We start from the raw sequence: 15,190 nt of genomic DNA on the forward strand, positions 1-15,190 counted from the left end.
TTGTAGCAGTGCTAAACTTGAATAGAGCCTATTTAGCTTAAGTGTAGTACTTTCCACTAGTTAAGTTGTTGGGACTTCACTTCTTACAGAAAAACTCCATTTGATGCTTTGTTACAATAGGAACTGTAATAGTTTTGCTTTATGGGTCATGTGGGTGGTGTGTTTTCAATGAAGGGAAAATTACTTTCATAGTTGGAGACCACAGGACTTTTGTAAGGGAAGGTCTGAAGGTTTGTGTGTATACTCAGTGTATTCCTCCTTTTTGTTCCAGGGCTAACCCTCATCCACAGGGGCTGGTGCTTGCTCTTAAAGCAGAAAAGTTGAGTATTCAGTGGTATTGAGCATGGAGGAGGTAGAAAAGCACAGAACAGGAGAGGTTCTTCACATCTGGGTGTTGCGTTCACTGAAAATGACTTTTAGTAAATGACTCTTAGTAACCTCCTGTTCTTCCCGAGTTCATTTTCATTCCGGAGACTTGTCTAATCCCTCCCCTCCAGTTCTCCGCTTTCTGAAACTTGTTTTCAAAGTTTTCTTCTGCTAAACCAATACTAGAAACAACAGATTTAACCTAATAGTGGGTTTTCCATACTGAGCTCCGTGTTGCTTCCCAGGGCAGGCCGGGCGATTGTAGGGTCTTTACTCAGCATCCAGTTGTTGAAATCTAGATCTGCTGGTGTGTAGATGTGGCAGGGCTAAGGTGGGGTGCGTGGCTGTAAGGAGCATGGTAGCAGGTGTTGGGAAGGATGGTCTGGTGCCGCTTGTTGAATCTTCGCTGGTGGCAAGGAGGAGATTGCTGGGATCTCCTAGGGCAGCGCTGGACACCTTGTCGGGCTTGCTGTGCCTGTGAGGTGCTGCTGACAGAAAATCAGCTCCTTTTCCTCACCGTGGAGTCCCTTGTGTGAGGGGGCACAGAGAACCCTTAACCATAAAAATCTTTATGTATTTGATGTGAAACTGAATTAAGGAATGATCAACATTCTTATCTATGAAAGCAAAACTTAGGTGTGAACCTGGCCATAACTGTCAGACAGCTACAGGAATCGTCTCTCCAGGAAGTTTCACGCACAAATAAATAAACAGTTTCATGCACATAAATAAATAAATCAATAAATAGTTTCATGCACAAAATACCCAGGAACTGTTTTCTGTTCTGCTGTAAAAGTCCCTGTGGACCTGTGCTAACGTCATCTACCTGGTTAAGAGGGACTTAGTAGGTATAAATTAGTAAAAGTTTGCTGGCTGGCTGTTGGACTGAAGAAGGTGCTCAGCTGTTGTGCAGGACTTGGTGGCACTTGGTCTGTCAGAGCATGGCAGCAGCTGTTGTTTGAATGAAGATGGAGGGAAGTGGTGTGGGACCTCAGGAGTTTTGTGGCCCGGCTCCTCATCCAACTCATTAACATTGTCCATGCTGTAAATTGTCACAGCTGAACAGTTTATCCTCTGAAATTAGTAGGAAGGTTTAAGAAAAACACGCTTTTCAGAGTTGCCAGGAGCCTTTATAAGGAATATGTTTTAAACAAATCTCCCAATACAGTGTTTAAGGAAATTTGAACGGGAAAAACCAGTTTTAACAGGGATTAAATAGAGCAGCTGGGCATTAAAAGCAGCAGATACTGTCTGCCTAAAGTCATCCGAACGTACTGACGTCACCAAAGCACAAACGCAGCAGAAAAGCCATTCTTCAGTTCTGGGATGAAAGCATTTAATAAACTCCCTGGCACTGTTGACTTTAGCGAGAGATTTGTTTTTGAAAGGGGAGAAGCCTTCCAATAGTTCTCGCTGACAGTTATTATATGAAAATAAGCTGCAGGCACTGCACAGTTGTCCTGCCCCCCTGTCCTTGATAACGCAGGGGGTTCATTGCTGCTCTGCTAAAGTTCTCATCCGATCCTGTGCTGTTTCCAGATCACAGGGATGGTGGTAACCACTGAAATTTCTGAATTTAACTTTGCTTAGAAGATCCTAGGTAAATCAGGGAGATGGATCATTGCTGGCCAGTGGCTGTCAGACACTGCTGCTTTTTCTGCCCAAAGCTGAAAACTGATTAGCTGCTAATACAGCTTAAAGCTGTCTCAAGTGCTGCAGTGATCGCCGGTGGGTCAGTCTAGGTTTGTGTGCAGGGGATCCTCTTGTTTTTGTACCCCCAAACTAAATTTTTTTTTCATGCCAGCTGAAGGAGCTGGGAATCGAGTTGGTGGTTGCTGCTGTGACTGTATGGTAACTTCTGTATGGTGGATGGGGGTTCAGAGGGGTAAATGAATTCAGTACTCACTGATGCTATTCACGTGCAGTCTGCTTGTTTGATCTGTTTTAGGGATTGGAAGACTCCCTTCTTCTAGAAAAACAGGGGAGGAATGGGGGAAGAGAAATCCAACAATGTAATATGTTTCCATGTTCCTGTGTGCCTTTCCCCACATCCTAAACATGAAAAATATCAGTATATTTCTCTTTGGCCCTGGGGGAAGAAAGAAGGAGTCTCCAGCTGGAATTCATGAAACTTTGTTGAACAAACGAGTGGTGTCATGGGTTTGTGGCGATCTCGCTAGAGCACAAGTGGTGTGCTGAGAGTGAACAGCCGTTTCATGCACACTTAAACTGTCCTGAACCACCACCCTCCCCAATAATTCTTCATCCTTTCCATGTGGGAGCGAAGCACAGAATAAACCGTTTAAAGAGAAGAGTCAGAAATCAAAAGGTATAATTTATCCCTCATTAAAAAAAAACCACTACTTTTCTTCTTGCTTTTAACATTGCCTGAAATAATGCATATATGTTATTTCTGAGGTGCTTTTTATGCATGGGGTCAGCAAGTGGCTACAGGTTTGATGATCCTGCAGTGCCTGGCAGTGATGGTGTTTCAGAGGAATGTGTTTTTCCTGTCCTAGACTTCTCCTTAAAACAATTGCCCAACTGTTTTAAAGAAAAAAAAAAAAAGAAAAAAAAGAAAAAAGAAGGTGCTGTCTTCAGGGGAGGTGGTGTTCCTTCCCAACCGCAGTGCTGCACAGCAGAGAAGGCTCAGCAGGTTAAGACACTTCACCACTGAGTAGCTGGATGTGCTCTCCCTTCGGTCTTATCCTGGGAGCAGGGTGCCTGTCTCCTGGGTCTCTTTTCTCCATCCCAGTGATGAGATGTGCTTAATGCACCTTGGGTGTGTTCTGCAAGGCGCTGAGCCAAAGTTTGGGCACCGCTGTAACGCTGGTGTCTGTCCCTAACACTGTGGCTCGGCTCCTCCAGCAGCATGACTGCTCATTTGATTCTCTTGCTCCTGAAAATGTCTCAGAGCATTTTAATTTTTTTTCCTTAAGCTGACTTCTGACAGTTGCTGATGAATACTTCTCCAGTGAGAAAATGCAATAAAGTAAGGGAAGTACAGGATGTTCTGCATCCCTGTCTTCTCGTTGAGACTGCTCTCAGCTCAGTGTGACTCTGCTGATGAGAGTAGGAGTCGTTGACCAAGAGGTGTGTGGTCCTTTCAGGCAGGAACGCTGAGCACTTGGTGGTTGTGCCTGTGTTTCCTTGGAGTAGCTGTCCAGAGACTGTTCCTCTGCTTCGCGTGGCCCTTCCATGCTGAGGTTTCAGAGGACAGTGTTTGACCCTGTTTGCCTCAGCTCAATGTGCTTACTACCCTGTTTCTCTTGTATTTATACAGTTTATTTTAGTTATCTCCCCGCTTGTACTTCCTTTTCTCAGTAAGTGTGAGAGAAGTTGGTATCTTAATTTTCACTGGAACAGAGTTCCCTTCTTGGCATTTGTGCAGTCGGTCTATTAATAAAATATGTGTATGTGAGTTCTGAATTCGGGAAACGAGAGATCAATGTCTTGTGCGGGTTTCTGCATTTAGTAACCAAAGCCCTTCTTAGCAAGCGGCTCTGGCTCTTGAGTTGGCTGTTTACAAGCTGTTGTTCGTTACAAGCGGAGTGCGGACATGCCTGTGCCCGCTCCGGAGGAGCGTGGGGGGCTGGCAACCTGCTGCGCTCGTATGGCACCGAGTGTGGTACCAGCATCGGGCAGCCTGTGATGCCTTCGGACCAGGCAGCTTCTCCGGGGCTGCCGAGCCCTGCACGCTCTGGAAGAGCCGTTGAGGTGAATTCTTTTCTGAGCCCTCTCCGTGTGCGCAGGAAAGGGAGTCTGCGTGTGCCGAGCGGGCGGTAACCTGGAAGCGGGGCCAGCGGATCATGGCGCGCTGCATTCCTCCAGCAACTCCCATGGGCGCTCTGCAAGATGATGGATATTTCAGCATCTTTGTTCTTTGTTTTCCTTCTAACACTGGCAGAGTTTAAATCACTGGAAGAGAGGGCTTGACACTTCTCCAGTTACACAAACAAGTGGTGCTGCATTAGCCAAAGCTGAGCAGCATGTTTTTGGGAGAGGTGAGCGGAGACCTCAAATGCCATTCTTTGGGAAAGGTCTTTCTCGAAGTCATGGCTGTGACATGGGCGTTAAGCTTGTAGGTATTGCAAGAACTGGGATGTTACTGCAGAGCCTGGGATGCTTTCCAGTAACAGCCTAATGAGGAGCTTATCGTCATATAGTGTTTGGGCCTAGATCCTGAGTAAAATATACTGTGTGTTGTCAGACGCTTAACTAAAAGAAAATAGAAGATGTTGGCTTACCTTTTAACTTCTGCTGGTTTGTTCTCTTAAAATAATAATTCTCAGGGAAATATTAATTTGTTCCAGCTTCCACGCAGCAATCCCCTGCCCCCCAAACCTCAGTGGGGAAAAATACGACTGCGTAGGTGCAGCTTCACCAAAGCAGGAGATATCAAGTTGCACATTAATTTCTGATTCTCAGCAGTAGCATGTGGGTTTAGAGAAATCCAAGCTGTGGTATCAAAGGTGCTCTCTCCTGTACACCTAGGGCTGCTCTGCGTGTGGCTGCTGTTGATTAGTTGTGGTCTGGTGGTTGGAACTGGGGACTTTCATCCTTGGCTTGCCCGTGGACTGGCTGTATGTCTTTGGGCAAGGCGCTCTGGCCTTCTCTTTGTTTGTTGACACCCCCCCAAAAGGTATTTCTCCTGTTATTTCTCCTGCTTGTGAACCTTCACTGGTGTTCTCTGAATGTTAGTTTGCTGAAGGTCTGTGGGATTCTCTGCTATGCCATGAGATGCCTCTTGCCTGATTCCTCATGTTTTCTTCAACATGGTTCAGATCATGGTGTGGTGGTTGTGAAGCCTCTAAAATGTGATGAGGAGGATGAAGCCCTGAGTTTCTTTGGTTCGGTGAGCTGCAGCGATTGGCTGTGTCCTGAGCTTGTCCCAAATTGGCCAAATATTTGCTGGTTTGGTGGCGAGAGAATCGGTATGACAGAGCAGCTGACAAGTGTGTCTGGGGCTACCGTGGCAGCTGGGGTCGCTGCACCTGGATACAGCTGTGTGAAAAAATTTCTCTTGGCTTCCAGGTTCTTGTTCCAGAAGAATGAATTTGAGGAGAGATGGGCCCACAGAAGTGAGGGCTGTGAAGGTCAATGGGATAGCACAGAGAGGGGCTCTGATGTTACGGGTGTGCAGTCTGGCCAGATGGGGATGGACAGGAGATGTGGTTTGCTTTCTGTTCGTGTTTTGGCAGTAAAATATCGGGGAGGGAAAAAACTATGGAAACTGAAGAAGAATATTGGTTCAAGAAAAAATGGTAATAAATTGACCATAAATAGTACAGACAAGAAAATTACATGTTTGGTTGGTTTTTTTTTCAAACAGAGAGAGAAAATTCCTGAGTAGCTTCCAGGAGAAGAAATAGGCAAAAAATTATCTGTTTTTAAGGTGGAGTTCAGTTTACTAAAGTTTGTGACATGATAGGAGGGGAACTGACCTGGATCTGTGAGTCTTTCTAGATTTTTTTTATCTGAGGATGAGCTGCTACTTCAGAGTAATAAAACCAGTTAAACCATGCTTAAAACTTGTTTTTTAAACATAAAATACAACAACAATGAAAAACCAGCTGTATTTTGAGTCTGTAGAGTAGCAAAACCAAGGATCAATTATTTTAATCCATTCATTTGAACAAAACCCCTATATATTTTTAAAAGGCCACTGCATTGTGTAACCCATCATGATGCATCTAGGGAAAAAACCTGCAGTCCAGGCAGCCTTGGAGAAATGTGTACAGTCTCATTACAAGCACTGGGGGGAGTGAAGGAGATTACCATTAATAATTTTTAACGTACATGAGCATGTATTATGCTGTTAATTTTTTCCTGCTGCTGAATTAATGTCAATGTTGAAAGTATAAACAATTCCCTGAATAAAATTTTGTTTGGTTTGCCTTGTCCCACAGATTAACAAATCTGATTACTGCATTTAAATTTAATACCCCAAAAATTCCCTAAATGAATGATTCACTGTGAGGCCGTGAGCAGATGTAATTATCTATGAAAACTAATGAATCATGTCGTTAAGATATTTTTCCTTGCAGCTGTCTCCAATTAATACGTCCATCAATTCTGAGAGTAACAGTGTTGTAAACCCAGTGTATAGGTACTGCCGTATTGCTGTTCTCCCATCAGTCTCTTCAACGGTCACAGAGTAATGCGGACTTCTCCGTCGCTTTTTTGGTTATGTTTTTGGAAAATGAAAAGCAATGAGAATGTGTTTTGAAAATACTCAGGTGATGGTGTGGTGTTCGCTTTGACTGCATCCCTTTCACGTTTCCCTAAACAGGGAAGCCTTTACAGAAATCAAGTTTTGATGAGGATTTAAAGCTTTTCCATGCTAATTTTGTCTGTCAGTATTCTTAGCTGGGATCAGGGTGTTCATGTGGGAGGCTTTTGCTGAGCAGCTATTTTCCCATGTAAATCCAGGTTCTGGTTTGCTCACGGTGGTACTTTGGTACCTACAAGAGCGGATGAAGGAGTTTTTTCACTCTGCAGTTAAGTGGCAGAAGATGTCGAGTCTTTAGCAAATAGCTCAAATAGCCAATAAACAGTTAAGTAAGTATTAAAGGAGACTTCCAAAAACCTGGAGAGGAGGGACTTCTTGCTCAGGTCTTACTGTTTGGGTACCCAAGTGGCCCTGCATCAGCTGGTCCTCCTTGCCTCTCTAAGTCAGTCTGCTCTATATGTCTCTTCCCTATTTTCATGTTAATTTTGTCTGTCAATAACTTAAGTTTTCCCAGGTTGGGGTAACATAACAAAAAGGTTTGTAGGTGTTGGTAACGTCAGTAACTTGGTCTCTGGTTTTCTTGGATGCTGTGGGTGGGCTGTACAACAATCCAAAGGGTGTGCAGCCCTGGGGCAGTGTTGCCGTTGGTGCTGGAAATGGCTTTGAATTTGGCTGCGTAGTTGGTGGGGAGCTGAGAGCTGCTGAAAACTGTGTGAAAATAAACTCGGTGGGTAGTTTACCATGTTGCAGAATAACAAGCTTAGAGCACGAGTACCTGGAAGGAGGGATGTGGTTCAGATTTCTAGGCTGTGGGTTCCTGTGGAAAAAGACCACGACAGACTGCAAGGCATCTTTTCCTGTGATCCCTGATCAGTGTCGAGAGGTGCCTGTGGGATGTGAAGAGTTGTGTAAAGGTGTCTGGGTTGAAGACCTGTGCAGGAGGAGAGGAGGTGTGCATGTCGCACTCTCCTGACCTGCGGAGAGGGAACGGCAGCCTTTTGTGTGAGCTCTTGCTAGCGGACCATATCCCATCGAGGATATTTGTTGTCACAGGGAGTCTGACTCAATTGAAGTGGTTACCCCTGCTAGAGAAGAACTCGCTGGTTCCTTGTACAAATTGATCTCCTGCTGGGAATTGAGTCGTTCCACCTCAGGCTCACAATAACATTGGCTCTTTTCCGCATTGTTTGACAGTGAGGGACATACTGATATGATCTCCTGCAAGGAGAGGCTTGGTTAAACTGAGGATTAAGAGGGAAACCGAGCAGATTGCAGGGTATTAACAACTTGTTCACATTCTTGGGGCAAGGGAAAGAGAGGAGAAAAAAAAAAAAAAAAAAAAGTCAGGCTGCTATGATTTCAGGAGAATGTTTGCTTTTGTGATCCTGAAGCCTGCTCAGTGCTGCTGGAGAGACACAGTCTGCAGCAAAGCACTGGGCTGCGGGGATGGCATTTAAGGTATGAGGCATCTCTCAGGCTGTCGATTTCTGAACACCTGTAATTGCAATTAGCAGCAATAAAACAAAAAGTCACCAGGCTGGATGGAAAGGGAGGGGGGGAAAGTGAGTGTGAATCTGATAAGAGCGGAGAGGTGCACGTGTGCGGTGTGTCCTCTCCCTTAATACAAGGATCACTATAAAAATACCATGAGTTAATTTTCAGTCTGTCTTGATGATCAAAGGCAGACAATATGGGATTTTCCTGTGGACTTCATGGGACTTTCTATAAAAGGACTGCGTAACATTTGTTTATGAAAGTGAAAACCTACAGAATTACAAAGAGAAGTTTACAAAGGAGCAGCAATTTTTGCTTTTCCCAGTGAGAGTGTGATCGAAGATACACGTACAGTGTGGCCTCAAAAATAACTTTAGTCACTGTGTACAGAAAGTAAGATGGTTTGTTCTACCACCTGTACTGCACTAAGTTCTCTTAGCTATTTTAGTAGCTAATTAATCTTGATTTACTTGGTTTTAAGAGGGGTTTTTTTTTTCCGCTTTTGGCACATATGTGCAACCTATTATATCATAAATCCCACACATTTCAGCAAATGTCATCCTGATTGTTCCCTACAGCACAGCATACTACTAGTAAAACATTCAAGGTCAGGAACTTGGATTCTTTAACCACTGTATTCGAGGAAGCCAATTTATTGTTCTGTCGCAGCAGAAAAGGGTAATTTCTTTTTGGACCTATATCATATTGGCAGCCAATCTAGAGAGGTCAAAATTGCCTTTTAACGCTGTAGGTTTTGCGGTTGCATTAATCTGTCTTAATAAATTAACTGTTGCACCCCACTGATGCCAGCACAGAGCATTTCTGAGTATTTAATGTTTTTATGTTCCTGGAGAAGTGTGAATTATTTTTGTGCACTCAATGTTTGACCTGTGTCTTGTATCGTAAAATCAATACAAGTATTCCTTGTACTTACTTTTTACTTTTGTCTGGTAAAGGGTTTAAAGCAGTTTGCCTGGGGCTGGAGGAAGTGACCTTCATATCAAATACTCCTGACTTGGCAAACTGGGGTTTGGGGTAGCTTTCTTGTGGCTATTTGTGCTGTGAAAGCTGAATAAAAATTTGCAACTTAAAGTCTTAAAAAGTGAATTAGGTATGTGTTGACTCAAAAGAGCCATTAGTGTGTCCTCAGTGTGGGATGCGTCTTGTTTTTCATTGCTGCTTAATGTATAGCCATTACACAGCGTCTGACCTTTTCCCTGGGTTGTTGGGCCTGTGAATGAGATGTCAGAATGATAATGTGAATGAAACATCTTGCATAAGAGAGTAACTTTCCTGCTCTTTTTCCAAAGGGGAAAAAAATTAAAAACCAAAACCAAACAAGGAGGGAAACTCCTTTCTTAATTTGCCATCTCTCTAATGCTTTTATTACCTGCTTCCTCTTGCTTTATTCTTAATATTTTGATTTTTTTCTAGTGGGCTTGTGTTGTGCCTGGGCAGAGTGCCTGCATGGTCCTTCTCTGTGCCACTGCCTGTGGCTGGCTGTCCCTTGGCAGGGAGATGCTGTCACCTCCGGCAGCTTCTGAGCAGCATCATGGAAGAGTTGGCTGGTTTTGTAAGGTGCCTTTAGCCTTACGTTTAGCTAAACGTTCCCTATAGTGGTTGTACCCTTGCTAGGTAAAACAGAACTTACTTAAAACGTTTTGTTAAGATTATTAGGTGGCTAAACTGTTGTAGATATTCCAGTTCTCAAATCTCTCCTAAATTATGAGCTTGGAAGCTTTTTGTTTCCTTTTTCAGAAAACTTGGGAGTGTTTTTTCTTCCTCGTAGTCTGGATCAGGTTTTCTGAGTACTTACTGCTGATAGATGGGCTTAGCTTTATAATCAAGCATTGCTATTTTCAGCCCTCCTGAGAAGCGCTGCGTCCTGGGCTGTACGGAGGGCTGGGCTCTGCAATCTAATGCCTTGTTGCAGAGGCTGTTTTACAGCGTATCCCTTTCATAAACAGAGTAGGCTTGTGGTTATGTTGACAGCTTGACGCTGCCATGGCAGTGATTTGTTAAAACTTCCTAAAACACTCCTGTGAGCAGAGCAGACAAAAGGGAGGCATGGGCAGGACCTCCCGTAACTAATTGGGGATTTGAGAGGAGGCTCAGTTGATAGAGGGGCCAAACTTGGTAATTGCAGATGCTAGGATTGGCATTGAGATCACAGTGCTTGCATAATAGAGATGCCTGTGTAATGTAAATCTTCTGTTGCAAAATACTTGATTGAGTACTTGATATACTTTTTGTATTATAGCAAACTATAGTGCAAGACAGAGGAATCTTAACAGAAGGAGGTGAGGATACTGGGATTCTATGGTATGATGGGAGGAGCCTTAAAAAATACGGGAGCTTTAGCAGTAGATCCTAAAGAAAAAAGAAACCTCTGAAGCACTTGAAGGTAGAGCAGTATTTGGTGCTGGTGCTGTGCAAGAGGGTTCAAGGGATGGCTCTGCCCAGCCTGGGGAGCTGCAGAGCTCCATGCAGACCCACGGAGCACCTCTGGCACACCGCCCTGTTTTGCAGAGATGGACTTCTCTTTGTGCAGTTTCAAGGACTCCGGTGATGATAATAGCTGGGGAAGAACCTAATGATATGATCCCTTGTGAAGTTAGTATTGCTGCAAATACAAGATTAATGGAACTTAAATGGTACAAGCAAGCATAGACAGAGCACTGGCTCTCTGTGGGGTGCTGGCAGGTGGTCTGCAACTGCTCTGGGAAACATATTACATCATAGTTTTTATTAAAAGTGTGATAAGCATGCACAGTGTTCTGCAGGAATTTTGAAAGCTGACACAGATGGATCAGTCCTTTTGTACGTGACACGGTATTACAGACCAGCATCAATGTCCTTGGCCTCAGTGAGACTAGGAGTCAGAAGGTAATCAAGGCAACAAAACCCATTTCATCTGGACTGGATCTATGCTGGGGTCAGAGGATAAAGTGCCATCAACTCCTTTCCTGGTCTGGACAAGTGCTAGGTTTGATTAGTGTCCTAAATTCATGGGGCCTGACTCCCACTAGGGATGGGAGATCTGAGCCAAAGCGATATATAGAAGGTAGAGATGAATTGAAGGAGAAAGCGTACCAAGTATACCAAAATAACAAATGTTTCAAAAATAAACAAAAAAGCTTGTGAAGAGAGGAAAACTGATTTGTCAGATTGATGGGCTTAGTTTCACTCAGATGGACCCCGGAGTTTTGGCTCTGAAACTGGCTGGGGCTGTGTCCTTGCAAGGCTGAGTTGAGTTTTGGTGCATCTGGAGGCAGCAGGAGAGGAACTGACATGGGAGCAAAGCTGCAGCTGGTGGGAGAGCGCAGTGCGGCCAAAGCACAGCATGCTCTGCTTGTGCTCTCTTGAGTTTCTTGTGCTCTCGAGGTCTTTTAAACTGTTCTCCTATTTTTTTTAGCATTCCTAGACACCAGCCTGGCAAAGCAAGGTGCCGTACGGATGCTTTTCAGAGCTCCCTCTTAGCTGTAACTCCCCTCTACCTTCTCTTGCATACCTGGTTGCTAGCGCTTTACGTTAGAAAACTGACAACTTTGAAAACTCCTGCTTGTTTTGCCTTGCAGACAGGCACCAGGGATGAGTCTTTGGAGGCAGGAGTCCTCATTGCCCCAGGGGCAGCTCTGTAGGGTGGCACAGACTGACTGCGCTGGCAGGCAATGTGGCTGTTTCCTGAACCAGCTGCAGCTCAGCACCTTGGTCTTCCTTGTCTGGGGGCCACTCGGTGGGTAACCACCCCCAATTGAAATCTGTTAATGCTGCTGTGACACCCCAGGCCAGTCTCACAGTGAGGAGCTCTTGAGAAACTATATATCATTCTGCGGCTGGGGGTCTGGTCCCTGTGCTGTCCGAGCTGCGTGCTTTCCCTGGCATTCCTCTAATGCTGTGTGGGACACAGCGCTGAACCTCTTCAGTCAGCCCTGCAACTCTGAAGGAAAGCATCACTTTGATTTAGCACTATTAAGCTTGTGGGAGTCAGTGCTGTTGCCTGCTCCTCCCTAATTAGTTAAATCGAAATAAGTCACTTCACCTGGCTGCTGCTTAGCCATGCTGTGCTGGTGGCAGAAAGGAGAGTGAGCTGGGATGCTGGAAATCAATGCTTCTGGTCACGTAAGTCAGTCTTTTGCACCACAGGCACATGCAGACCAGACATCTCAAGTGAATCACTCAGTGTTGCTGTGATGCTGTTTTAACACACTTTTTTTTGTGCTTGAATGCATAAATGACAAAACGTACCAGGAAGAGAACCGTGCAGAACAAATCGCTGTGAATGCCAGCTCTTAAAAGTGGGGTGTTCCCCTGCCTTCCTTTTGTGTGCCCTGGTTTGGGTACATCCTGAGGGGACATTTCTTAAAGCTTCTGGTCACTCTTGTTAACTTGCCTAGAGCTACAACTTTCTTTAACAGTTTGCACATGACAAATACTAATTTACGGGAACAGTTACTCAACTGTCCTAAAACTAAAAATGTAGCAATTGAATGTGAGGATCTTTCCTTAGCTTTTGATAAAGGTGCATCGTTAGTGGTCCCCAAATAATACTGTAGTCATACTGTAGCCAAGCCAATGCCATCCCTGCAGTACTCTTGCTAAAGCACCATGAGTGTAAATGAGAGATTTTGTGCTTATTTCTGTTTCTCAGTGGAGAAGAGTTGCTCAGAGACTGGAGGATTTGGGCTCAGGAATTGATCTATAAGGCGAGTTGCTGTAGGGGCAGCAATGCTGCCTGCCCTGCTGCTTTCTCTGGGCAATGCAAATTGTCCCGGAACTGGTGACCTGAAAATGAATTAGCTCCTGCTAGCATTATGCTGTGATTATTGCCAGGCCCTGGTGTTTTTTTTTTTCTTCTGGATCAGTCCCCGTTTGGAGAAGCAGCAGTGGGCTTAGTGCTTCTTGTCATGTGTTCCACATGTCTTCCCTTGTTATCCCACCCTGGACTCCAGCCTGCCCTGTGTGTTCCTGGGATGCTCTGTCCCTTTGTGGACACAGCCAAAACAGAGACAGTGAGTGTGAAGGGCAGCTTTCCTTTGAAATGAAACACTGTCCACTGTGTGTTTTCTGCTGATGGCATCCAAAGTGAGAACATGAAAATCCCTCCTCTCCCAGTTTTCAATCAGGAAGTGAGGCAGAGACCAGCTAAGGAATAAATACTGCCTCAGATGAAACTTAATCTGTTTTTAAAGAACTCCCTGTCACTGAAAGTAGCTCTTTTTTTTTTTTTTTTTTTTTTTTTTTTAACCAGTCCTATCCTGAAAAGTTTCTCTTGGGGTATGTCTCGTCCTTACTTAAATATGTTGAGGGTTTTTTTTTTTTATTCTGAGTTTCTGGAAGCTCCATGGTTTTCCCTGTTACACATTTTCAATTCAAAATGCTGTAGTGAGCCTTTCCTTTTCTGAATCTCCAGAGTAGTCCATGGGGAAAAATTTAAAAAATAACATGTAAGCTTTAAATAATTTACTATGAGAGTAATTGGGTTTATACAGCAGTTCATAAACCTTTAGCTGGTAAAAATCAAAGTACCTTAATCTGAAAAGCAGATGGGGGGGTTGTCAGGGTGAAGGCTTATAGAGTTTTCAAAGACAAATTGTTTAATTCCATCACTGGCTAGGAAAACAAATAGTTCTGCTGTTCGATTGAAAACAGAAACATCTTAGAAATGAGACTTTCTTAGCTTTCAAGCATTGTTAGTTCTACAACAAAGAAATCAAAAGAAACTTGGTGGAAAGATGTGATGGAGTTCTAGTTTATGAGAAATGAAAGGCGAAAGCTTCTAAACCACGTTTTACTATTCTTAGTGAATTTTCAAGTGCTTTTCCTCCCCTCCTTTCAGGGGCTGACACTCTGTACAAGGCATCTGTTTCGTGTGAATCAGCGATGCATATGATGTCTGTAGGTCATTTCCTTCTATCAAGAGAGGTGGCAAGACTAGCCATAGTCTCTGCCTAAATACTGGAGTGGTAAGTGGGAGACGCTGCTCTAAAATCCCACTTTTCAATACAGCGAAACTGTTTGCAGCAGATTGAAAGCTGGGAGCCATGCCTTGCCTGTGTAATGAAGGCTGCATTTGTACCCCCATATTAATGCTACTCACAGGCCAATCAGTAGTATCTAGCCAGCACATCCCCTCGCAAGTGATGGTCTTGCTTTAGTTGGGCTAATGGACTGATGAGATCACCTCTAATTTGTGTATCAAGCTGGTTTGTATCACATAGCTCAAAAAAAGAAGGGGGGGGGAACCCCCCACACAAAACAACAAAACCCTCTTTATTTTTTTTTTTCTTGCTGGACTTCAAAAGCTTGCATTATGAGCAGTGTGCTCTGCCCTGTGAAAGCGACGTTTTTTGCTTGGAGCCATTACCTCAGCCAATAAACATCAGAAAATGAGCGCTCCTTTGGTGTTTGGTTTTCATTTACTCCAGAATTATGACAGGCCGGTACGAGGAGCAGTATCAGCCTGTAGAGGAGGAGATGCCTGGGAGAGGTTTGTGTGCTGAGCCAACATGGTCGCCAATTCAGGGCTTTCATCTGCTCTTGGCATCCACAGGTGCACGCATCATTCTCCTTTGGCCAAGAGAACGAAGAAAACTTGAAGCAAGGAGGATGCTTAAGGCATATGTGATATTTTGCTAACTGTTTAAACACCTGCAGCCCTAAACCTTTAAGAATTAAGTTTCAAAGACCTCCAAGGGCATATATCTGGTTATTGGGGGCTGGATGGAGTGAAAGTGCCCAAGCCTGTGTTAATGAGCTTGACACAGGGAGAAACTTGGTGCATCCAGTTTCGTCAGCAGGGCTTGGGGTGGATGCAGCTCCATGTGGGGGTGATGCTTGGGGGGGATGGGGTGCTCAGCGTATCAGTGACAGTGACCCTTTGGATGTGATGCTGACGGTGATTTGAGCTGGTACTGTGAATTGCATCTTGCCGTAGCGCTCTCCTGGGACCAGATGGGTTTGGTTTGGCTGTAGGAGCTTCTGTGGGATGAGTTTTAGGATTTTATGTGGCCTTGCATTGTCTTCCTCTTCTGCAAGGATGTTAAGCACTGAGGTTATATGTATTGTTCCTCCCAGCATCTTAAAACTTTCAGGTGC

At 44.4% G+C, this 15,190-nt stretch overlaps 1 protein-coding gene across 3 annotated transcripts in view; it reads left to right on the forward strand.

Annotated features, from left to right (window-relative positions):
- Positions 1-15,190, forward strand: part of STX8 (syntaxin 8) — a 104,510-nt gene that overhangs the window by 30,886 nt on the left and 58,434 nt on the right. The window contains exon 7 of one of the 3 annotated variants that reach the window (XM_055723121.1): positions 13,932-14,062. The exons of the other annotated variants lie outside the window; for them this stretch is intronic. Coding sequence (XP_055579096.1) covers positions 13,932-14,047 — 116 coding nt within the window. The 3' untranslated portion in view covers positions 14,048-14,062. Of the gene's footprint in view, positions 1-13,931; positions 14,063-15,190 lie in introns of those variants that run through there. 3 annotated transcript variants of the gene reach the window in all.

This window comes from Falco cherrug, chromosome 1, assembly GCF_023634085.1.
Source record: "Falco cherrug isolate bFalChe1 chromosome 1, bFalChe1.pri, whole genome shotgun sequence".
NCBI classification, from domain to species: domain Eukaryota; kingdom Metazoa; phylum Chordata; class Aves; order Falconiformes; family Falconidae; genus Falco; species Falco cherrug.